This window comes from Somniosus microcephalus, chromosome 14 (genome assembly GCF_052327205.1).
Source record: "Somniosus microcephalus isolate GS21.2 chromosome 14, FLI_Smic_1.0, whole genome shotgun sequence".
Classification (NCBI taxonomy): Eukaryota; Metazoa; Chordata; class Chondrichthyes; order Squaliformes; family Somniosidae; genus Somniosus; species Somniosus microcephalus.
Window position 1 is genome coordinate 101,139,545 of NC_141000.1, and position 25,276 is coordinate 101,164,820.

The following is a 25,276-nucleotide window of genomic DNA, read 5'->3' on the forward strand; positions in this document are numbered from 1 at the left end:
TCCCCCGCATTCTTCCATCCAAAAAAGTAATGAGTTTTGGAAGGTTTACTAGTAACGATGGTGAGAGAGTGGACCCTATTTGCCCCAGGGCTATTGAACAAGTTTTGTGTAGTATTGCAGGTTCTACATTGTACTCTGGTAGTTTTTTCTCCGCATCTTGTAGTAAAAAGTTTTTGTAACTTACTTGGTAGGTAGAAATGAGATGATTTAATATTTATTCTCATGCCTTAACACTAATTAAAGTAATTTTTCTTTAAGTGATTGCCAAGGATTTATTGTAACCGGAGAATATCTGGATCTTAGCCTTGGGGCTAAATACAAGACTTGATTTTGTGACGATAAAGTTGATGAATGGGTGAATTAATGAAATGGATGAAAAGACATACTGTAAATGGGTATCTCAGTATCTGATTGCCTTACTAACATTCTCACTATTAGTCTGTCAATCAAATTATTGCTAAACAAACGGTTGGTAATATGATACCACCCAGCTGTATATGAAACCAAAAGTAAACTAATTGTTTTGCTATGATCTGGTCTATTTATTAGTGCTGTGATAGTTGCATTACATCAAAGTTCAGAGATATTACTTTAGTTAAAATATGTTGCTTCTGCTTTTTGTGTGACATAGGGGGGAATTTTAACCCCAAAAAACAGGTGGGTTGGGGCCGGGTGGGAAGTTAAAGTGTTAAAAAACTGAATCCCGACTCGCCCACTTCCAGGTTTAATGGAGGCGGGACGAGGGGTGGGCAGCCAACCCACTCCCAGGAGGCGGGTCACCATTTAAATATTATAATGAGGCTAGCGTGCCTCCTGGTGATCCATCATTTCAAATTGAACTCTGGCTGATCAGGGAACCCGCCAGCGAAAGTAAGGTGAGGACTGCTGGATCCAGGAGGTAACTTACCTCCAGTGGCCCTGCCTCACCCACCCTCCGCGATCAGGCATCACCACCCCTGCCCACCCTGAGGCCTCCGATCTCCCCCCTGACCTTCCCCCCCCCCCACCCCCCGAAGCCTCCAATCCCCACCCACGAGGCCTCCAATCTCCCCCCATGAGGCCTCCGCTCTCCCACCGACCTCCACCCGCCCCCCCAAACCCAAGGCCACCACCAACCCCCCCCCGCGCACCCCAATGTTCCTCCGGCCCCCAATGCTTCTCCAGCTGCCTACCAACCGCCCCCCTCCCCCCCCACCACCTCGATCCCTCCCTCCCTCCCTCCTCTCTGCGCGCAGCCAGCCTGCCTTTCCATTTGGCTGGCTGCAGGCAGTAAACAGAGGTTTGAAATGTTAATCACGCCTGCTGTTAAATTTGGCAGGGCCTGTGGGAAACCTGTTCTCCCGGGATTCCCCACCGCTTTCTAGCCACCCCCCCACCACTCCCAACCCGCCTCCAGATTAAAATTCCGGACATATTTTTAAAAATACTCAATACTGTTCTTTTTTGTTCCTCTAGATTACTTATCCAAAGTTTTACGTAGCCATACAGAGCAAGCTTGTGACGGTGGCCGCCTAAACCTATATTGCCCTCGAGATACAACGATAAGTATACAGTCAGCATTTTATGGACGCAAGGTGCCAAGTTCCCTTTTGTGCCCTAGCTTACATCCTAGAAACACAATGGAAGAAAATCTAACCTGCACAGCACCAACCACTTTACAGGTATGGGAAGAATTTGAGATTTGTGTTACAATGATACATAAAAAATAACAGGAAGAGTGACAAACATGATTTGCACAACTGTAGGTTAAAGTTAATAATGGTCATCTTTTAAGATTACACTATTCTTAAATCAAGTGGTTTCAGCATCTGCTATAAGTCTATTAGAATCAAATGTGTTTCAACTGAAGTCAGGATATCACAAGTCACGAAGGTTTGTGTGGGAGTTATAAAGCTTTTATCATTTTTGAAATAAACTTTTGTTTTGCCCTGCATATCGTGTACTTTTACAGTGGTTTACATTGTTTGGCCCATGGACTAACCCTTCTGAGATACAGTTTCCAATGACCTATTTTTGGGCTGCACTGCTTTTTATGATGTCATGATATTACCAATTGCCAGTCTCTTTTGTCCATGGTAATTATCTGAATTATAATAACTTAAAAAAATTAATGAATCGATTCCAACACTTAAAAATAACAATATGCACACCCGAGACATTTTACTAATCCAATTGGTGGACCTAACTGACTAATGCAGGGATGGCAAAATAAGTTATTGTAACCAAAAGATATATATCCTGTATGTGTTCCTATAAAGTTGCAGTGTTGTAAAAACTGCTCTTCTGCCCTTGATTGAACAACTACCTGTTTATAGTATCCAGTTCACCTCCAAAGCAACTGATTGGCAGTATAGATTCACTGGCAGGTTACCAGGGATAAGGGATTAAAGTCATGAAAACAAACTTGAGAAGTTAGGACTATTCTTGCTGAAACTGTGAAGGTTGCTCGGTGACCTGGTAGAGATCTTCAAAATGGTGATGGGTTATGGTAGGATAAATAGTGCAAGGAATGGAAAGGCGCATTACACCTTACAGATTCAGGGCTCGGACCTTGTGGTAGTTGCAGAAATTATACCATCTCTCACTGGGTGAAAGAAGAGACACTTGGATCTGCGCGTGTAAGCCAGGAAGGGTGTGGGGGTGGATTTGGGCACTCACAGACTCATGTACACACACAATGTCAGTGTCTCTGTCTCTCTTGCTCTCCCATGCACGGGTGTGCACATGCGCACACACACACACACACGCAGCATGTTCAGATCTCACTCACAACCGCAACACTTCGAAGTTTTTCTTTATTTTTTTCTGGATGAAAGTATTTGTTCTTTGTTTACCCGAGAGAGATCTGACCTGACCTTTACCAATTAGCTATCTTTCATGCTTTTCCCACGCCCAAGTGGGGAGGAATCCAACTGCCAAGTGAAGTATAGCAGAAATTTGTATACCATCAGCCTCATGTTGCAGGACACGGAGAAGAGCAAGAATTGGCAGGAAGAAGAAAATAATTAAACTCTGACCAGAGGCTGTTGGCCAGGAAACAGCAGCGGGGAGCTGGCGACTACAGTGCATGTCATTCAGGGTTAAGTAGCTGGGAAGATGTTAGGTTGGGTTGGTCACGTTGGGGGGAGAGAGGCTGAATACACGAGTAAGACCAAGGACAGCTTGGACAGGGCAGGGAGGCTAGGGTAGATTTGGACAGTGAATCCAAATTAGGGTTGCTTTGGACAAGGCAGTGGCTGGGTCAACTATAGACGCTATATGGACTCAGACTCTCAACATTCTTGGAGGAAAAGGGAGATTTGGGACAAGTGTCCGAGCGGATCCGGACCTAGCCATGTGGGAGAATATTTTTTTTTAAATAGAAAACTAAAAATAAAAGTAAAACTGTCAAAAATAAATAAATAATGGCTGCCGTGTGTCGTCTTGCAGGGATCTAAGTGGTCTGTAGCATCGCATGATTAACATGGACCAATCAGCAGTATTACAGATGCACATAATAGTGTTGCAGACACACATCTGTTCTTAACCTGAGGTACTTGTTTTGTATCTGAACTTGTTGAATGAAATGGGCTGCAAACAACACAGAAATTCGAACGTATTCATCAAAAAAGCTGGTCTTAATCAAAGTGATGTTTAATCGTCTTAATCTTTGTTGCCAAAATAGAACCACTAGTATGTTGCGTAACTTTCACTGTAGAATGCGAAGCTTTTGAGACTATTGCTCTTTGTTTATAATAAATTTTAACAGAGTACTTAATGCTTTTTATTGTGGAAGTTATTTAGAGCATATTTTCAATCTAAAAGTAATTCATGGGTCTGTGCTTGCAGATAATTCCCTTTATTCCTGAACCATGTCTTCTTACTTTCATTCTTGCCAGAAAATACTGGATGAATGCCAGGACCAGCAATCCTGCCAGCTCCCAGTCAATAGACGTGTTTTTGGACTTGACCCTTGTCCAGGCACCAGCAAATACCTCCTTGTCTCCTACAAATGCAAGCCTAGTAAGTAATGCTTTCACAGTTAATGAATGCACATTTTCTGGTTCAACCTTTCAGTTCAAATTACAGAGTGAAAAGTGGAAATTGTATAATTAGGGAGATTTGTTTTATATGGTTTATGTAATAGTGATAACTAATGCTTGTCTTATTCATGGTTCATTTGTAATAATCTGTTCATTTTGTTCCTTGAATAAATTCCCTAACTCGGATTGAAATATCTGTCAGTCAATGCAATGATTTCAATTTTTATTTGTTGATTTAACTTCATCCTCTCTTCTTCCACTCAAGGAAGACAGGGTTCATCGATTCATTGATCGCGTACTCCCTGAGGGGCTTTCCACTGAAAAGAGGCACGGGTCAGAAATTTGGCACTACAGTGTTGTAGCCTGATCTCTGACTGTGTTCCCACTGGGAATGCATTTTAGAACCTGTTCTAAGGTGGAAAGGTGGAATAGTTTGGGTGGAGATGTTCTCCACAACAGACACCAGTGACATCCAAGAGCAGCTGGTAGGAGTAGTGATTCAAATAGAGAGAGCTTGGTCAGTCAGCGTCAGTTTTCCATTCCACCAAGATAGCCTCTGTGTTCCTAAATGCGGCACACACATCTACCAGTTTAGCTGAGAGTGGGCAAAATATACCAATTTTACTGGAAAGTTTTTGATTTTTATTTCTTCCCTTTCAATGATTTTTGTGTTTTAAGTTGGGAATTGTTAGTGCTGAGAAATGGAACACATTTCCATTTTGGTCGCACTTTGCCAGCATAAAGTACTCCGAGGTTAGGTATAGCACAATTAAATAATGAATGGACGTTTTCTAGTTCGGCCTTTCCGTTCAAAGTGTGAAAAGTGGAAATTGTATCATTAGCGCGATATGTTTTATATGGTTTATGCAATAGTGATAACTAATGCTTGTCCTATTCATAGTTAATTTGTATAATCTGTTCATTTTGTCCCTTGAAGAAATTTCCTAGTTTTTTTTGTTTCCTTCCAATGATTTTTGTGTCTTAAGGCAAGAATTGTTAGTGCTGAGAAATGGAACACATTTCCATTTTGGTCACACTTTGTCAGCATAAAGTACTCCGAGGTTAGGTGTAGCACAATTAAATGCAGATTAAAGCTCTCTCTACCCTGCCCCAACAACTTACCTTAGCCCCAACCTCGGAAGACCACCCCTTACTGCACTAGTGTGACATTTTCTAGTTCAGACACTAGCCATCCTGTGGCCTCTCTGCATGAGATTTTCAAACAGTGCCAGTATTTTGCTATTGGTTCATGGCCACTAAGAACTGGGTTGACTGCTCCAAACTCATAGAACGCTTCAGACAGCAGAAACAGACTTTCATCCAAACAGTGTGGGCCAGATTTGAGTCCAAGAGGTAAAAGTGCAGTGTACTGATCCACTGCATCATCCAGATCCTTTGATCTACATTTTTCAGTGACTAGCAGCCCTGTGAATCAATCACATGAGCCCCCTTTTTTTTGGAACCAACTGCATGATGGGCAGGATTGTAACTACAGGAGAATGTTCATACAGGTCACTGGTCATACTACACTATACTACAGCAGACATCCAAGGCTTATTGCAGCGATTCTCTGATTTATAAAATATGCAAATAAGCCTGACTCCAGAAAACTGGCCAGGGGCAAGAGTGGGCTATTGGACTGAAAGGAACGTCCACCTTAATCAAGATGCAGCAGGATTTTAACAAAGTGGAAAATCCTGGCTTATATATAAATAAATGTGTGTTACAGATTTTGATTCCAATGCATCTATGCTGGCTTGTTTGTTGAGAAGCTGGAGCTGTGGTGTGGGATGTCAGTAATCCAGTCATTCTTTTCCTACCTGGTTACATGCATTGGTGGACATTTCACAGTGTTCATTTTCAATAAGCCATACTACGGAATGTTTATTATTTCTTTCTGTTGTGCCACAAAGCTCGGTACATAGCTATACAATTGCAATATCCTCTTCACATGTTTTATTCCTTTATCTCTTGACACTTGCCATTTCACAGCAGTTGTGAGGATGCATTCAACACCCTATTTGCTTTATAGTGCACAGAGAAGATGAATGAGTCATGACATAATGTTGTTGATGTCAAATGACCCTCCCACATAACTGACCATAAATGTTATAAAAATCAAATAAATTTGGTCCAAAACAAAATCTATGTGGCTAGCCCTATAAGCGCTAAGCATATGTTTCACTTGCAATCACAGCACCAACCAAAAAACACTTCGAGGGGGAAAAATGTGGTTGCTTTGCGCCTCCCGTTAGCACCCTAAGAGGGCGCTAATGGGGCACAATGCAACTAGCGCCCGGGCGCGGCGATGTTTGCGCCGCTCGCGAAATTGACCAGACATTTTGAGGCAGTGCTAAACACTACCGCCATGATCTCCTGTGCCTGCAGATCGTGACGTCAGTCAAGCGTGCAATGCCTTGGTAGCGCCCCGGACCGGATATTGAGTGGCGCCCCCTGCCTTACCGCCTGCCGCTAGCAATGACAGGTTGAGGGGAGCGCTTTACAGTCAGGAAGGGACTGGGGGAGCACTATTTAAAGGCGGCCGCTTCCTGCCTTTTTTTGTTGTCGACATTTTTGCACCACGCCTTCTGAGAGAGAGAGAGAGAGATTTCTGGAGAGATTCAACGCTGTGTGAAGGAGTTTTGGGTACTGAGCAGCACTTTGCAGGTTCATTTTGATTTGACCTTCCTTGCATCGATTTAGAAGAGACTATGGGGGCTGCACTCTGAGCTCTTTCCCTGGGCCTCTCCATTGTTCTTTCCAGCAGATTTGATGTACAGGCCTCTCCAGGCCGAGATTCAAGGCTGCAATGAGCAGGGTGTGGATGGAGAGCAAGATCGACCCTCCCCTTTAAGAACTGACATCACATGAGCTTCGCCAGCATTCTGAGGTAGCGCCTTAAGAGAGGTGTGTAGCGCCTGATTTAGTGCTCCAATCACCTCCAGGGGCAATAGAAGCCAAGTTTGCAGTCGGAGGCGATAATTAGCGCCAGGCGCTAAACTTTGCGCCCAGCCGATAATTCCGCCCCAAACGGGGCGATACCGAATTTCTCCCCCCTAGTCCTTAAGACTACTTTTCTGGTGCTGGAAAAATTACTCAACCATTTTTTAAATTATTACTTTCAACATAAGTTGTCTCTCTTAAAGGATCTAATAAGAATAGAAATTATTAATGATTAAATACCATAAACATTTTCTGTTTTCTTATGGCCTGTTAAAAAGACACTATGGACTGGAAATTCTACCGGACTTCTCTTGGACTCCCACTGTAACTTTGGTGTGAGGTAGGTGGAACCTTCAGAGAGATGGTGTAAAGAGTCGTTTTCAGTCATTTACGCTGTTTCTCAGGAGGTTCCATCAGTCTCCCACTGAGGTTATGGTGAGAGACAGGTAGTAGCCCTGTTGAATTTTAGGGCCTAGAAGTTTAAAATATAGCTAGGAAGAAGGTTGAGACCTATGATATATACCCGCTAAACAACAGTCAACATGGTTTCAGAAAGGGATGATTCTGTCTGACCAACCTCCTTAACTGTTTTGAGGAAGTGGCATCCTAAATGGACTGTGAAAAGCCCTACAACATGATATACCTAGACTTCCATAAAGCATTTCACAAAAGTTCCACATGAAAGACTGCCAGTTAAGTTCAAAGTGGTTGAGATTCAGGATAAAATTCTGGAAATGGGTAAGAAATTAGTTAAAGGGTAGAAAGCCACCATATACTGTTTGGAGGAGTTATATTGGGGTGGGAAGAAACGTTGAGTGAGTCCTCTAGGAATTGGTGTTGAGATGACTACTAGTTTCTAGCTGCTCAACAACTTAGATTCAGAAACTCAATGAAAATTGCAGATGATAAAAGAGGTAGCTCAGGAACTACAAAATTAATTTGACAAAAAATGTAATTTAGAAGGACAACTGTAAATGAAATTTAATGAGGACAAGTGTGACAGACTGCTCATAGGGAGATAAATAAAGTGACATAATTACTTCATGACTGTTGTTGAAATAGGTAACGATGAAGTTGAAAGAGATCCAGGGGTTTTACTAGACTTGACACTCAACACCTCCAACCAGTACAGGGTAGTGATCAACAAAGCAACTAGAATGCTGAGCTATAGCTGAAACAGTAGAGTACAAATCCGAGGAAGCCATGCTCAAATGTATCATGTTCAAGGGCTTTTCAGCCCTAGAAGGAGGTAAGCAAACTCATAGTGGTATATGTAAGATAATAAACAATATGAAAAAGGTAATTCCAGAAATGACTTCAAACTAATTGTGCCAGTAGGACGAGGGAACACAGATCGCAACTTGTGAAATGCAAATTTCGGACTGATTTGAGGGTTGGGGGTAGGGCGGGGGGGACTTTAGGGTGTTTCTAGATTGATGAGTTAAGATGGGATGAATGGCCTTCTTCATCCATTTTTATCCTGTGAACTTGTATATTCCACATGGCAACAAATGCCAAGACCTTATCACCTGGTGATAAAAGACTGCTACAGAAGCAGTTAATGACTACTGCCAATTTAGTGAAAAGATCCACTTTGCAATTTGTTACCATATAGATGAAAAGAGAAGCTACAAACTTTAGATGTAATTTGTGTACAAAATAGAACCTATAGTTTTATATTATAAACAAAAATTGCATATGTTGCAGTCAGTCCAAGATACAGTAATGATTTAACATTGTGCCCTTTCTCTCAGATGACTACAAAAGCAAAGTAGCCTGTGAGGGCAAGGAACTTAACCTTCGCTGCAAAACCTCTACATTGATTAACATCTATTCCGCAACATATGGCAGAATGCTGAACGGAAAAAAGGCTTGCCCTTCAAACCTTAAACTGCCTGATATAGGTAAGTTATACAGAGATACCATCTATATTTAACAAATGTTCATTGAGGAAAGTGTGGCAGGTTGGTTCTTAATGGCTGCACACTGAAAAACTGGTGAACCCTCAGGATACCATTTTTGAGAGTGGGAATGTAAAACCTTGAAATTTTATTTTCTCTAAAAGTGATGGATTAAATCAAAATTAACCATAAATTTTGATCAAAACCTAAAGTGTAAAAAGGGTAGATTTCCTTAGTTAAAACATTGATGGAAGATTTAGGTTTACTTTATTATAAATGGAAAAGTTGGTATAGTGGTTATGTTACTTGACTAGTAATCCACAGAAACATAGTTCAAATCCCAGCATGGGTAGTTTGAGAATTTGAATTCAGTTTATAAAAAAAAAAAAAAAATCTGAAAAAAAGAAGCTTGTATCAATAAAAGTGACCATGAAGCTGTCAGACTGTTATAAAAACCCAACTGGTTCACCAATGTCCTTTACGGCTGGAAATCTGCTGTCCTTACCCTGTCTGGCCAATATGTAACTCCAGTTCCACACCAAACTGGTTCACTCTTAACTGTGTCACTGAAGTGGGCAATAAATGCTGGCCTTGCCAGTGATGCCCACATCCTGAGAATGAAAACAATGTAGGAATAATCACGTGATGTGGATTTGTTATGGAGATGATGTCACACAACCTTGACTGTGTTGCCAGTCTGGCCGTGACATCTCTCAGCCAAACTAGTAAGTCCCAGCCGGTACCATAATTTTTAAGGCATTGAAACTCTCCAGTTCATATCCAAATTGCCAAATGCCGGTATCCTCACCCATCATCTATATCTTTGACAAGATTCACTGGCTCTCTGTGCCCCTGTAAGTTGATTTTAAGAATTCTGCTGGGGCATGATCCCAGTGAAGCACATGCTGCATGCACCTCATGAGGCTGGTGGCAGGACCAACGCAAAATGTACGGCCAGCCTCATTAGGATAGAGCTGGTGAGCTGTAGGTGCAAGTCGCGGCCCCAGAGGTAGCTCGCCATCCAAGCCGGCCAAGAGCCTCAGGAGAGTCCGGTGAGGGAAGCAATCGGGATCAGCATACCTGCTCCACCTGGTTCTTCAATAAGGTAAGTAAAAAGACTTGAAACCTTTTGGGTGGCAACCTCTAGCGGTCCCTTTAAGGACCACTGGTTTGCTTGCTGTGCGCCTAAAACAACTGAAACAGTGGGCCTAATGCTAGTTTCAGGCATGCGCCCGGGACGCCTGCTGAGCAGTCTGAAGCAATATGGCGGGTGGGCACGTCCAACACAGAATGAGTGCGCTTACACCGCTGGGTATATTGGACCCTCAGGCACCTGTTTTATGCCCATAAAATGGGCTCAGATGATCTAATTTCTAGGCTCAGGAATCTACATAAGCATGCATGTACAGATCTATGTTACAGTGAGTGATACAGGGATTGCAGTGCAACTTGCAAACCCCACATTGCATTCTACAGACCCTGCTCTTCAATTGGTTTCCAAGTCAAACTGTTTCTCAAAACTGGTCAAGCCCTTGATCGGATATTTGCTTTTATTGGTGCTTCTGGCCAGAGCTGCAATGCTCGTGGTTTAGCTTAGACTATCGAATTCAGGATCAGTAATTAGATAAGTACAGTTAGTTTGGCAGTGTTAAATTGGGCTTCATTTCAAAGTCATTCCAAGTTGTGGAAATTGCATTTTTTTTGTTTGTGCAACTAATAGTTTAACAGAGTTTTCATGAGATTTGAACATAGAAAAACCAAAACAGTTTTACAATTTGTTATGATTTGGCCTTGTCCAGACACTTTTTAAACCTAACACAGTTAGTGCATGTGCATAACGTTATCTGTATTTTATGCTTTGAATGTACAATAGACCAATTTACTGTCTCTGGATTACATGTAGGAAATGTTTCAGTTGACAGAATTTGTTACAAATAAGATGCTGAGTTTGGTGAGATAATATGTGCCAACCTGACCCATAAAATGATTCTACTGTTTTGAACCTGAGTTCCGTGGGTTTAATCGTCCATTACAGCTCTCTGGTGAGGAGTCCATTACTCAGATTGCCTCATCCTCTTGGTTAGAGGAAGATGCAACAATGAGAGTAAATGGCCTATAAGAAATGACAAATTGAAAAAAGTAAGAAATTTTATAGAAAACCGAAGCGACGGGAAACACAAGTTAAGGAGGCATTCTCTTGTTGAAGAGTTTGCAGGCGAGCTAAGTACCATAAGCAAAAAAAGAACAAATTTGCATTTATATAGCACCCTCCATGACGTCAAGACATTCCAAAGAGCTTCACTGCCAATGAAGTTCTCTTGGCAGTGTAGTGACTGTTGTAATGTAGGTAAACATAGAGCAATCAGGAGCAGCCTGATTGGAAGAGTCAAGTTTAGAAGTTTTTGATCATCGGGAAAGTTCATGCTTCTCAGATGCTTTTTTTTTTGCAGACATTGACAGCTTTGTAATGAATTTTATTTAGCAGAGCCGAGATCTCTAGCTTATATTCGCTAGAGTTTAGAAGAATGAGAGGGGATCTCATTGAAACTTATAAAATTCTAACAGGACTAGATGCAGGAAGGATGTTCCCGATGGCCGGGGAGTCCAGAACCAGGGGTCACAGTCTAAGGATAAGGGGTAAGCCATTTCAGACTGAGATGAGGAGGAATTTCTTCACCCAGAGCGTGGTGAATCTGTGGAATTCTCTACCACAAAAGGCAGTCGAGGCCAACTTATATTAAATATATTCAAGAAGGAGTTAAATATATTTCTTAAGGCTAAAGGGATCAAGGGGTATGGGGAGAAAGCAGGGACAGGGTACTGAATGTGGCTGATCAGCCATGATCTCATTAAATGGCGGAACAGGCTCGAGGGGCCGAATGGCCTACTCCTGCTCCTATCTTCTATGTTTCTATCAGTGGTGCAATTGCTATCATTGTATCGTATCACCGATCATGATATGTATAAATGAACAATAAGGGTGCATGTACATTGTAGCTGCTAGTCTGAGGTTAGTAGCTACAGTATTAGTTACAGCCAGGCAGTACCTCATTTATACTGTCTTCTTCCAACTGGAATCCTGCCACTCAGGAGAGAGCTTTGCACATGCATGCTTACAGGGCTCCACCCCTGGCCATTAAAAGTTAAATGTTTTGAAAGAATTGGCAGGAGGGGCCACACAGTTAAATCAACTCAGAATAAGTTTAAAGAGTGCTCCAAAGGCCCAAAGATCAGATTTGACACTGTAATGGTGTTATATTTTATGCAGTGTCAACCCACATGGTGTGAGACTTGCTCCTCCATGGGGTTCAGACACATTTCTCTTGAGACAGGTTAAGACCTAACTGCAGAGTTATTTGTACGACAACTTTAGTATCACAGCAACACAGAAATTGCTTTGCAGTAACCCTAAAGTTGAAGAATAAACGTACCCATAAAAAATGTCTTAACTTTTCAGTGATGATGACACTGCTTCAAAAATAAATCACAGAACCTAATTCTAAAAACGTTGAAGGTATCAAAGGCACTGCCAGTCTAACTTTATTTTAATTAATAAGTACAGTGTTTGCTGTGTGAAGGAATAAGCCATATAATCGATTCAGAAAAATACACCATCTTATGAAATAATTCTGGCCTCATTAAAACATGGCAAACTGGGTTTGGAAATTTAGAAACTTAACTCTGAAATAGCCGTGAAAGCATTCTGGCTATTGAGATAAGACAGTTGTTGACCCTGAATAAATAACCTTATTGAAACAGAAGGTGAAGGGCTCCGACAGGCTGACCTTTGGGAACAAAAACAATGGTTCACCATGGATAAGGTGTTCTAATTTACACTTCGTAAAGCGGCACATAAAATAAGGAACATCTGCCTTCGTAAAGATGGCATCAAGTAAGGAACACCTGCCATCACACCGTTTTTATATGGTAAACTTAGAATACCTAGAGAGGAGACATGATTCTGGCTGAGGTGGCTGTAAGAGTTGCAGAGGTCGGCAGGAAAATGACTAGAGATAATTAGCTTGCATCAGCAGAAAACCTTAAAGGAAATACCACTGGAAAAAGGTATAAATATTGAACTCTCAAATGGGATAACAGACTCGCTTTAATCGGGCAAAGCGATTCTCGGCTTCAGAGGCGGCTCTGTAGTCTCCAACTCTTTGTACCTCGGGGATCAAAGGTATTTGATATTGGTGGATATCCTGCAGAACACTTTAAGAACTGTAATACTGTAGCGAAGTTAAGATTTGAAAGTAAGATTCTCTGTTAAAAAGATCGCATGTTTTCTCTTTTTAGAATTGTTAATGTTGCGATTGACTCACCAACTGTAAATTGCATGTCGGTTCTTTAATAAATCTATATATTTTTAGAATTGTCTCACATAAGACTTCTGTATCAAAAACTCACGAACTCAATCTCTGTACACTTTTTGGTGGAGAGTTACAGAATTCTGGGGGAGTTTTCCAGACCCTCATAATATCTGGAATGTTACAGTCTAGCTAAACTTATTAAAAGCGCTATCTGGAGGATGGTAACATTCTCGGGTTGTTCCTTTCCTTTAGGGAGAGATAGTCCGGACTTTTAGACCCAATTAAGCGTCTTTAGGATTCGGCTACCTCAAACTTTAGTGAATGTCTGAGAAATACGCCTGATCCAGGGTAGCCCTAAAGGGGCTATGATGAATAATTATCCCTTCAGCTGTAGTTCTATTGTGTAGATTTTTGTTTTATTTTAGTCATTATTAGAAATCTAGGAGCGATAGTAGATTCAGCACTTAGCATGCCCGATCATTACAGAGTAGCAATCAATAAGGCTAACAGAATGTGAGCTGTATTGCCAAATGGTAGAGTACAAGTCAGAGCGTGTCATGCAGAAATTGTATAGTGCTATGGTCAGGCTGTACTTTGTGTATTGTGTTCAGTTCTGGGCACCAAATGTTCAAGCTTTGGAAAGCATGGCAAAGAAGGGTCACAAAGCTTTTTAAAAAAATTAATTCTCGGGATGTGGGCATCACTGGGAAGGCCAGCATTTATTGCCCATCCCTAGTTATCCTAAACAACTAAGTGGCTTGCTGGGCCACTTCAGAGTCAACCGCATTGGTGTGGGACTGGAGTCACATATAGGCCAGACTGGGTAAGGACTTCCTTCCCTAAAGGACATCAGTGAACCAGTTGGGTTTTCACAACAATCTGACAGCTTCATGGTCACTTTTGCCGATAACAGCGTTTAAAAAAATGTTTTACTAAGCAATACATTACAGTTAAAATCGAAACACTATTTTAAAGTTAAACCACAGCTGCATGACAAGGAGGCAAAGATGTAAACTGGTAAAAAGCAAGCTCAAGACTGATGTCAGCAAACACTTCTCCATGCACGGAATGATCAGTAATTTCTTCCAGGTAGAATAATGGATCTTAGATTTCCATCGAAGAATGAGCTAGATCAGTCAAATAGGCGCCTTCATCTGTATTTATCTTTATGATTTAATATATTATGCTTTTAGAGCTGCAAACCCTCAAATCCAGCTGCATTTGGTGATCTCAGGTGATCTGGATGTCAGGTACAGTATCAAATATGATAGCCTAAAGAAGACATCATATCGCCATTGTTCAAATTGCTTTGTTGAAGCTAAATTTGTTATTTCCAATTATAAATAGGCAGTGCTATCTGGCACAATAAAAACCCGTAAATTTTTTAAGGGGGCATTCTTTGCTAATGTTTGTCGAGCCTCTTTCTCTCATTTATTTACAAACTACTTAACACATTTGTGAAAACAGTGCCCCCATTAGACAGGCTTTTAGTCAAATACAGTTAACTATAAATAGGATAGCAAAATACTGCGGATGCTGGAAATCCAATATAACAACAGAAGACGCTGGAAAAACTCAGCAGACCAGGCAACAACCGTGGAGAGAGAAATAGAGTCAATGGCCTCGATTTTCCTGGAGCCGTCAGGCGGGGTTTCAGGCGGGCGGGGGTTGAAAATCGCAGACATAGGGGGTTGCGACCCCCCCCGCCGGCCCGATTCCCCGCCCCGTCCGACTTTAGGTGTTTCAAAGCGACCCGAATCAGTCCTGCCCGCAGCAGGCGGGACTGGTCGTCGGGAGCCTAATCAGCAATAATTGGCATCTGTAATCCAATTTTAAGGGGCCCTTGCAATTTTCAGCCTTTCCCCACGTAAACCACGCCTGGTGGGAACACCGCTGATGAAACCTGGCGTGAACAATGTCGGCTTGCTTACTTTCAGCTGCAGGTCAATCAGGACTGAAGAGATTTAATCAGCCAGCATTTGTAGGCTGCAGGACCTTGTTGCTGAAGGCTTGGGGCAACTTGTTCAAGGCTTAGGCACAGCTGTGGAAGGTTGGAGCCTCACACACTTCTCCAGTGTGAGCTCCTGGGAAGCCCCTCTCACCACCCTAACTCAGCGCTTCCTCAACAGAGGCATCTGCCAGAAGCATGGGAGGCCTTTTGTTCCTTCCCTTCTTGGCATTAGAGGATCTCCAACAGCAGAGGAGGCGGCAGCAGATCCAGCAACAACAGCAGCAGCAGCACCAGCAACAACAGCACCAGCAGGAGCGACAGGCTGCGGCTCAGCCACCTGAGGCAGCACAGGCCAGAAGGGGCCAGCGCATGGAAGGCTGTCGGCACAGGAGATACCCCCCAAACAGGGTCTACAGACACAGGGTGAGCTACCTCAACATGACTGAGCAGCAGTGCCAAAGGCGGCTCCAACTTTCGTGAGAGGTAGTGACTGACATCTGCGCAATGCTACAGCAAGACCTAGAGCCCAGAGCACCAGGTCGACACTCCTTACCAGTGGCCATCAAAGTCACCACCGCACTCAACTTTTATGCCTCAGGCTCCTTCCAGGGATCAGCAGCAGACATCAGCAGCATCTCCCAGGTGGCCACACACACTTGCATCAAACAGGGTCACCGATGCCCTCTTTGCCCTTGCGCACAATCACATCCATTTCACCTGGGATCGCGCAAGTGTGAGGGCATGAGCGATTGGATTAGCTCAGCTGGCAGACTTTCCAAGGGTGCAGGGCGTCATTGACTGCACACATGTGGCCTTTAGGGCACCCCATCGCAATCCAGGAGTTTTTGTCAACCGCAAGGGCTTCCACTCCCTTAACGTTTAGCTGGTGTGTGACCACAAGAAGGTGATTTTGCATGTTTGAGCCAAGTACCCTGGCAGCTGCCATGACTCCCTTATACTGCGCCAGTCTACTGTGCCTCCGCTATTCAGTCCACCAAACGAACTTCAGGGATGGCTACTTGGAGACAAGGGATATCCCCTGCGGACTTGGCTAATGACGCCGTTGAGGAGACCAGCCAATGAAGCTGAGGAGCGCTACAACTCCAGCCACATTTCCACCAGATACATTATCGAGCAAGCCATTGGATTGCTAAAGATGCGCTTCAGATGCCTCGATAGATCAGGTGGAGCCCTACAGTACTCGTAAGCCAAGGTCTCCAAAATCGTCGTGGTATGCTATGTGCTTCACAACATGGCACAACGTTGTGGCTTGCCGATTCTGCAGGACCAAGAGGCTCCTCACAGAGCCGCCTCGGATGAGGATGATGCTGAGGATGATGTGGAGGAGGAGGAGGAAGACGGAAATGAGCATCCTGCAGAGGCCTGCCAACCAGCGGCACCAGTGCGCGAGAACATTGCTGGGTGGAATGCAAGGAACGCACTCATCCTGGCCAGATTTGCGTAGCCTGGTACATCAAACACTGTAGCCTCGCTGCTTCTTAACTGACCATGGACAGTGGCCCATCCCTGCGCATTTCTACCTGTTTGACCAGCTTGCTGACATCTGCAAGTAATCCTAAGGCCTCAATGTGAAATCCCCATTCGTCAAATGACAGACGCCACAACTGCAGCAGTTGCCACCAGATTTTTTATGTACAAGAAACTGATGGCATTAAAACTATATACAAGACTTTTCACCCAAGTGACTACCCTTGTGATTAGTGGTGCTTTATTTTTCTCTTACGCGTGCTCCTACGTAGTGGTACCCCTGTGGCTTCAGCAGATGTGGAGGCCCCTTGCTCACTTTCCTGCTGCTCCTGTCTCGACACCTTTGGCGGGCGTCCTCTGGGGTGGCGAGCCTGTGAGGGCTCGCCAGCAGTCTGCTGATCCTGCGGCTGTGCAGGGGTTGAGACTCCTATCTCACTTGGGTGTGGACTCCAGCGGGGCTCTGACCGAGGGCTCTGAAGTGGCATGGAAGTGTGAGCGCGTGGAGAGAAGCCCCCACTTCCTTGAGGTGTGCCAACAACCTCCCTCTCATGGGTCAGCTCCCCCTCAGCGCCTGCAAGTGGCTGGAGAGCACCTTGCTGCACATCAGGGGGCCATGAGGACCCGTATCTGCACTGGAAGTCCTGCTCAGAGGGACTTCCATGAAGTTCTGGTTTCGGTGCTCAATAGATGCCCATCGCTCCTCAAGATATGTCATTCTATTCTGAGCACTCACCATGTTTTCGATACCCTGGTGACTAAGCTCCTCCATGGTCATAGCCCTCCTCTCCTCGGCCGTAGCCCTCCTCTCCTCGGCGGTAGCCAGTCTTACCACGGAGGTAGCCATCCTTTCCGTGGTGATGCTTTCATGCGCCAATGACTCCAATAAGGCTCTGCTCATGCTCGCCATGGACTCCTCCATTCTCTCCACACTTGCAGCGACCCTGGAGACAAAACCTGCCAGAGACTCCTGCATCTGTGCATGGAGATCCATCAACGCCTCTCTTGCGGATGGACCCAGAGGCATAGGGTCGACATGCAGCTGAGCTGAGCTGGCAGAGGCCTGCGCCCTCCGACGAGGACTCTCCACTGCTGTCCCTGTCTCCACAATCTGCTGATGCTCACTTGTGAGCTGTGAAACACCAGGTGACAACACTACTCTATGTCCCGAAGGCCCCCACCGAGGTGTGAGTGTCTGCGCTGGTGCTGGGTGCGCTTACTTCTGCTGACGCTGCGCCCTCAGAGGCTGGAGCTTCCTCTGAGGAGTCTGGCTGCACAGCCTCTTCCTCCTCGACAGTGGGAACGGGGGCTCTGGATGGTCCTGTGGGGGAGTAAAGGAAAGAGTTAGAGATCTGATGCCAAGGCTACTTGCACATTGGATTTGGCAGATGCTCATAAATCCATATGATGTAGCTTCAGATTCATATCAGCAACTCATGCTATGTCAATGAGAGAGATGGGAAACTATTCTGTCACCATCTTGCGGGCTTGCTCCTGTCTCTCCTGCCCCAGCTTCCACAGGCACGTCAGCCCCAACAATCTCCATCACTCCTTCCTCCCAGGGGCTCAGGTGGGCGATTGAGGGTGGTCCTCCTCCAGTCCTCGCTCGTTCTCTCCTATTGTGAGCTCTCTTTTCCTGCATTGAGGGAGACAAGTGGAGTTTGAGTGAGAGTGCACGAGTGAGTGTAGAGATTGCATAGCATAGATACTTAGAAGGAGACAAAGATGGTGTGAGGCTGCAAGACCAAGGGCCCTCCCTGTGTGTTGTCAGTTGTGTTCCAAGCATCAGAGTGAGAGGCAGTGTGAGGGCTGCATGGTGGAATAGTTGTGTGAATGTGAGCATAGAGAGAGAGGGAATGGGTAAGGGTGCATGGATGTGACTGTGAAGTGGGATGTGGAGGAAGAGAGTGCTGAAGCTGAGTGCTATTGGGGAAAGGCAATGGGGATCAGGTTGAGGGTGATGGAAACTTCATACTTACTTTTCCTGTACGGTGAAGGTCATGGAAGCGCTTCCTGCACTGCATCCAGGTCCGACGGGTGACTCCCAGAGAGTTCACCTCTGCAGCCACCTCCATCCAGGCAGCTCTGGTCTCTTTGGGAGGCCTCTTCCTCCCTGAGCTAGGGAAGAGGACCTCCCTGTGGGCCCTAACCCCATCCACCAATGTCTGGAGTGACGTCTCGTCAAATTTGGTGGCAGCTCGGCCTCTGCCACTGGCAGCAGCTGGTGCAGGCTCCTCTGCCATTCTGTACGACTGGTTGGGAAGCCTGCAGAGGTTGAAAAGCTTGCTGGAGACTTTAAAAGCACCACAAATTATGACATCATACTGTGGGGCTTTCTGACTGGAAATGGACACTTAGCAAGGGTGCCCACACGCTGGAAATTAATTGGCCAATTGAGGGAAAATTGCATCCAGCTGGCAGACCCATTTAGATTCGTGTCGGAACCCGACATTCGGGGAACCCGACAACTCCCTGCACCTGCGGGAAAATCGGCCCCAACGTTTCAGGTCGAAACCCTTCGACCTGAAACGTTGACTCTATTTCTCTCTCCACGGATGTTGCCTAACTATGAATAGGGACTGTTTCATTTTCTGTTCTGAGTGCGTGTGATAGCACCATTAGTGTGCACTGTCATCTACCGCCGTGTGAGAATGTTATAAGAACATAAGAACATAAGAAATAGGAGCAGGAGTAGGCCAATCGGCCCCTCGAGCCTGCTCCGCCATTCAATAAGATCATGGCTGATCTGATCCTAACCGTCAATCTACTATCACAGAACCATCTCCTGAATCTAACAGAATTAGACACACGAAATAGGAGCAGGACCTGGGCCCGCTCCGCTACCCACAGGGCCATGTCCGATCCGAACCTAGACTCATCTCCAAATTCCTGCCCGCTCCCCGTAACCCTTAATTCCCTTTACTTCTAGGAAACTGTCTATTTCTGTTTTAAATTTATGTAATGATGTAGCTTCTACAGCTTTTTGGGGCAGCATATTCCATGGACCTACCACCCTCTGAGTGAAGTAGTTCCTCCTCATCTCAGTTTTGAAAGAGCAGCCCCTTATTCTAAGACTATGCCCCTTAGTTCTAGTTTCACCCATCATCGGGAACATCCTCCCCGCATCCACCCGATCCAACCCCTTCACAATCTTATATGTTTCAATAAGATCGCCTCTCATTCTTCTGAACTCCAATGAGTAGAGTCCCAATCTACTCAACCTCTCCTCATATGTCCATCCCCTCATCCCCGGGATTAACCGAGTGAACCTTCTTTGTACTGACTCGAGAGCAAGTATGTCTCTTCTTAAGTATGGACACCAAAACTGTATGCAGTATTCCAGGTGCGGTCTCACCAATACCTTGTACAACTGAAGCAATACCTCCCTATTTTTATATTCTATCCCCCTAGCAATGAAAGCCAACATTCCATTGGCCTTCTTAATCACTTGCTGCACCTGCATACTAACCTTTTGAGTTTCGTGCACCAGGACCCCCAGATCCCTTTGTACTTCAATACTTTCCAGTTTCTTGCCATTAAGATAATAATTTGCTCTACGATTTTTCCTGCCAAAGTGCATAACCTCACACTTTCCAGTATTGTATTGCATCTGCCAAATCTCTGCCCACTTACTTAGCCTGTCTATGTCCCCTTGCAGGTTTTTTATGTCCTCCTCACTCACTACTTTCCCTCCCATCTTAGTATCATCTGCAAACTTTGCTATGTTACACTCGGTCCCCTCCTCCAAATCGTTAATATAGATTGTAAAGAGTTGGGGACCCAGAACTGACCCCTGCGGAACACCACTAGTTACTGATTGCCAGTCTGAGAATGAACCATTTATTCCAACTCTCTGCCTTCTGTTAGATAGCCAATCCTCTATCCATGCCAGAATATTACCCCCAATCCCGTGATTTTTTATCTTAAGCAATAATCTTTTGTGTGGCACCTTATCAAATGCCTTTTGGAAGTCTAAATACACTACGTCCACTGGTTCCCCTTTATCCACCCTATATGTTACTTCCTCAAAGAACTCCAGCAAATTTGTCAAACACGACTTCCCCTTCATAAAACCATGCTGACTTTGTCCTATTAAATTATGATTATCCAAATGTCCTGTTACTGTCTCCTTAATAATGGACTCCCAAATTTTACCTACCACAGATGTTAGGCTAACCGGTCTATAGTTTCCAGCCTTCTGTCTACTGCCCTTTTTAAATAAGGGTGTTACATTAGCAGTTTTCCAGTCTGCCGGGACCTTTGCTGAGTCCAGGGAGTTTTGGAAAATGATTACTAATGCATCCACAGTCCCTACCGCCACTTCCCTCAAGACCCTAGGATGTAAGCCATCAGGTCCAGGTGATTTATCCGCCTTGAGTCCCATTATTTTACCGAGTACCACTTCCTTAGTGATTTTGATCGTGTTTAGCTCCTCCCCCCCTATAGCCCCCTGTTTGTCCAGTGTTGGGATATTCTTAGTGTCCTCTACTGTAAAGACTGATACAAAATATTCATTGTGTTTTTTGCCATCTCCATATTTCCCACTATTAATTTCCTGGTCTCATCCTCTAAGGGACCAACATTTACTTTAGCCACCCTTTCTCTTTTTATATAACTATAAAAACTCTTACTATCTGTTTTTATATTTTTTGCTAATTTAGTTTCATAATCTATCTTCCCTTTCTTAATCAATCTTTTTGTTATTTTTTGCTGTCTTTTAAAGTTTTCCCAATCCTGTATCCTCCCACTAGATTTGGCTACCTTATATGCCCTTGTTTTTAGTCGAATACTATCCTTAATTTCCTTACTTAGCCACGGATGGCTGTCTTCTCTTTTACACCCTTTTCTTCTCAGTGGAATATATATATTTTTGGAAGTTGTAAAATAACTCCTTAAATGTACACCACTGATCATGTATTGTCTTACCCTTTAATCTATTTCCCCAATCCACTCTACTCAATTCCGCTCTCATACCTTCATAGTCTCCTTTATTCAAGCTTAGCACGCTTGTTTGAGATCCAACCTTCTCACCCTCTAGCTCGAAAGCACGCGAAGACTTTCAGTGAAATCAATAATGATGCGATTGTAATGAGTGATAATGCTGCTGTCGGTGCTGTGTCCTACAAGGGGATGAAACGTGGGCAGAACAGAAATGAAAAGCAATCGGAGGATGACATTTTTAATTGTAATCATTACAAGTTTTATGTTACTGTTATTGATAGTTCAAAATGTAAGGAACTGAGACAGAGACTTCAACTGTTAAAGCTGAAACAGAAATCATACTATGACAAGTCATCCAAAACTCTGAAACCATTGACAAGGGATGATGTTGTCAGGATTGAGGATCCAGATGCATGGAACAGGAAAGCTACAGTTCTTGAGGAAGTAGGACCAAGGTCATACACTGTTAGAACTGAGGAAGGACAGAGTCTCAGGAGGAACCGCCGCTCCATCCTAAAAACACAAGAAACTATCGAAGAGCAAATCGATGACAATGCTGCAACTGAATCTTGTCACTCACCACCAGAACAATCTAACACAAATACACATACAGGCTCTCATGAAGACACATCAGACTTGCCCGTGTTGAGAAGATCCACACGTGAAGTAAAAAAGCCTGATAGACTTAGCCTTTGAGTATAATGTAAAGCTTTGAAAATGTATTGACTGTTGTGAAAATGTTTATGTTTATAGAGCACCAACAAAAGTGTTACTGATATCATCTTTATCGTTTTTCTTGAAAGTTAATTGATGTTGATTGATATTGATTTTGTTTAACCTCAAAGAAAGGGGGATGTAATGATCAATAACATGTCATTCTATAGTGGACACTAGGTGGAGCCGTAGAGCTGTATATTGCTGTTTGTCTATATATATATATATATAAGACTACATTACCCAAGATGCACTAGGCTACCCAGGAGGCAGTAGTCAAGATGGAAGCCTGCACACAGGTACACATGCTGGATCTCTACAGATGCTGTACCTAGAGAACCTGTACTGAATAAATGTCTAGCTAGAAGCTAGCTGTTCATAATAAGAATGTCTAGTTATTAATGAACATAACAATCAAGCTTAAGAATATCCATGCAGGGCAATGGAAAACTTTTGCAGAAATACTTCCCATTTTAGCATCAAGCTCTTCCAGGTTAGACAATGGGGGCCGAGAAATTGGAGTAACGATGGAAACCAGCATGAAATGGTCATTGCGAAGCGAACGTACGCCTGAAGATATTGGCCCGAGACTGGCTCAGAATTGGGACTCGGGCCCCATCTGCATAAAACTGACAAGTTGCATTCCCGGTGCAACTCCCTGGTCAGGGATTTAGGAAATTCAACAGGCTCAATCGTTGAGACGCCCCTCAAGTAGGTCCTGAGGAGGGTGAGATGAACCGGAGGTGGCGCGAGTCCGGGCCGGCAACGGCCCGCAGTGTTTCTTGTGGAGCCAGGAGGAGGATACCTGCTCCTCTTGGCTCCACAGAAACAAAATCATAAAAAAATTCACTTACCTTTTTATAGGCAGCCTCCAGCAGTCCCTTTAAGGACCCCTGTTTAAGCTGCTGCTGACCCAGATCACCCTGGCGGAGCATGCACGGGGCAAGCTCCACCCCGTTGATGCTGATTTTTGGAGTAGAGTCTTAAAGCAGACTTTAGGACCCCAATTTGCATATTCAAGATGACTAACGCCTGTTTCAGATGGGCGCCCTGGACAATAGGAAGTCGCCAACTTCCAATTTGGCAGCCAGCACACTTCCGGGGGATATTGGGGACAAGCAATTGTGCCTTGAAATTCGCCTCCCTAACACATTTATTTTGCTCCCAAAATGGGCATGACGCTGTCTAATATCTCCCACGGGTGAAACGCCCTTACTCTATGTCAATGGTGTGTTTTGACCTTCCCCTACCACACATAGTGCACCAGGCATTCTTACAGCTTTTTGAAATGAAACTATTGATATAGTACTAACTATTGACAATTTATGGATAGTTTTGTTTTATGGATAGTTTTGTATTGTGGACTTGTGGCCATTAGAAGCTGGTTTGCGACTATCCAGACTAATTTCACCTTGGACACTAGCACATGGCAAAAAGAACAGACTTTCATCCCAGCAAACTGGGCTAGCCTCCAGATAAAAATCACAGTGATCTAAGCTACGGTGTCACCAAGTCCTCAGTACCAAGGTCCCCTACGATCTTCTGGTAACCTGCAAAGTAGTCCTAAATCAGTAGAGTGTTTGTTGTTTGAAGCTTTGGTTCTTTGCAGTATTGTTTTGACATGCTGTTATAAAGATCAAGTGCTGATGAATGTTTTAGAAACAAGGGGGGGAAAATTGGCTTGGTTTGCGCCTCTCGTTAGCGCCCCCGGGGGCACTAATGGGCGTAAATCCCCTAGCGCCCGGGCGTAGCACCACTAACTCCTCCTGCGAAATTCAGCGGGAGGTTAGCAGCGGTGGTAGCCGGTAGCGCCCCGGCTGCAAACTTCCCTTACGCCCCCTGACCCATCGCCGGACGGTATGTCCGACAGGATCAGAGGACTTTCTTGCGGCGGCGCTACTTAAAGGGCAGGTGTCGGGCAGACATTTTTATTTTGGCCGACTGCCAGCACCTGCCTGCTTTCACTTTTTTATGCAGGGTGCCGGCCGCGATCACTCACGGCACGGTTTTCACGGCACCCCACTCCCCGGGGGTCTGGCAGGGCCCTGGGGTGTGCAGTGCTAGGCCCCTCCCCTTTAATCAAGGGAGGAGGCCTGCAATGACGCAGCGCTACGAGGCGACACGCGTGGCGCTGCTGCGCGTAGCACCGTGAACTTCAGTAGTAGCGCCCCAAGAAGGAGGTGGAGCGCTTTCCAGTAGCGTCCCACCTCCTGCTTGGGCGCTACTACTGAATTTATGGTGTAGGGGCGCTAACTTTTTCGGGTGGCCACCCAATTTCTTCCCCAAGAAATCCATGATCACTTGCCCTAGTGGCTTCTGCACAGTGACATCATTTGGCAAAGAAAGAGTATTTATTTGTCAAATTAGTTACAAACATTCCAGCAAGCTACAAGTTGCCACAGAGGGTGCATGCAAAGTTATATCTTGAGCATAGAAGGAGTTAAATCAACACATCAAAGTAACAAAAGTTTAATGGGGTAGAAATTGGTTGTGGCCCGTTTTCAGGCCCATAACCAACAGCCTCCACGGAGAGCCACCAAAGGCAGCTCAGCAATTTCAGCAGGATGAATATTGGGCTGCGTGCCTCGCCGGCAGTAACCTTCGGGTAAGTCGAGGGGAGGTGGGAAGAACTATGGGACAGAGGCTGTTTGCGGGGTGGCAGAGGCCCTCGGATTCCTGTGGAACCAGGAGGAGCACTCCTGCTCCCCCTCACTCCACATCAAACTTGAAACATTATGGGCTAAAAATTGAGTAGCTCCCCAATTGAGGCGCCCGGAAAAATTAGCACCCCCATGCCGGAAATTGAGTGGTTGCGTCCCAAGAGGGAAGCAGGGCGCTACTGGAAGTGCCCCGCATCCCTCTTGGGGCGCTGCGAGTGAATATCGTGGTGACGTCGCGCTGCGGTATTGCAGGCCTTCCTCCCCTTCTTAAAGGGGAGGGGCCTTGTGCAGCGCGACCTGGGGCCCAGTTGGGCCCCCGGGGATCGGGAGTGCAGACAAAAGAGCCCGG

At 44.7% G+C, this 25,276-nt stretch overlaps 1 protein-coding gene across 5 annotated transcripts in view; it reads left to right on the top strand.

The window, feature by feature from the left end:
* The window catches only part of eva1c (eva-1 homolog C (C. elegans)), a 165,824-nt gene that overhangs the window by 78,045 nt on the left and 62,503 nt on the right, over positions 1–25,276 (top strand). For all 5 annotated transcript variants that reach the window (XM_086007054.1, XM_086007057.1, XM_086007053.1 and 2 more), the window contains exons 3-5: positions 1,456–1,661; positions 3,879–4,002; positions 8,720–8,869. In XM_086007054.1, the coding sequence (XP_085863180.1) occupies positions 1,456–1,661; positions 3,879–4,002; positions 8,720–8,869 (480 nt within the window). The remainder of the gene's footprint in view (positions 1–1,455; positions 1,662–3,878; positions 4,003–8,719; positions 8,870–25,276) is intronic.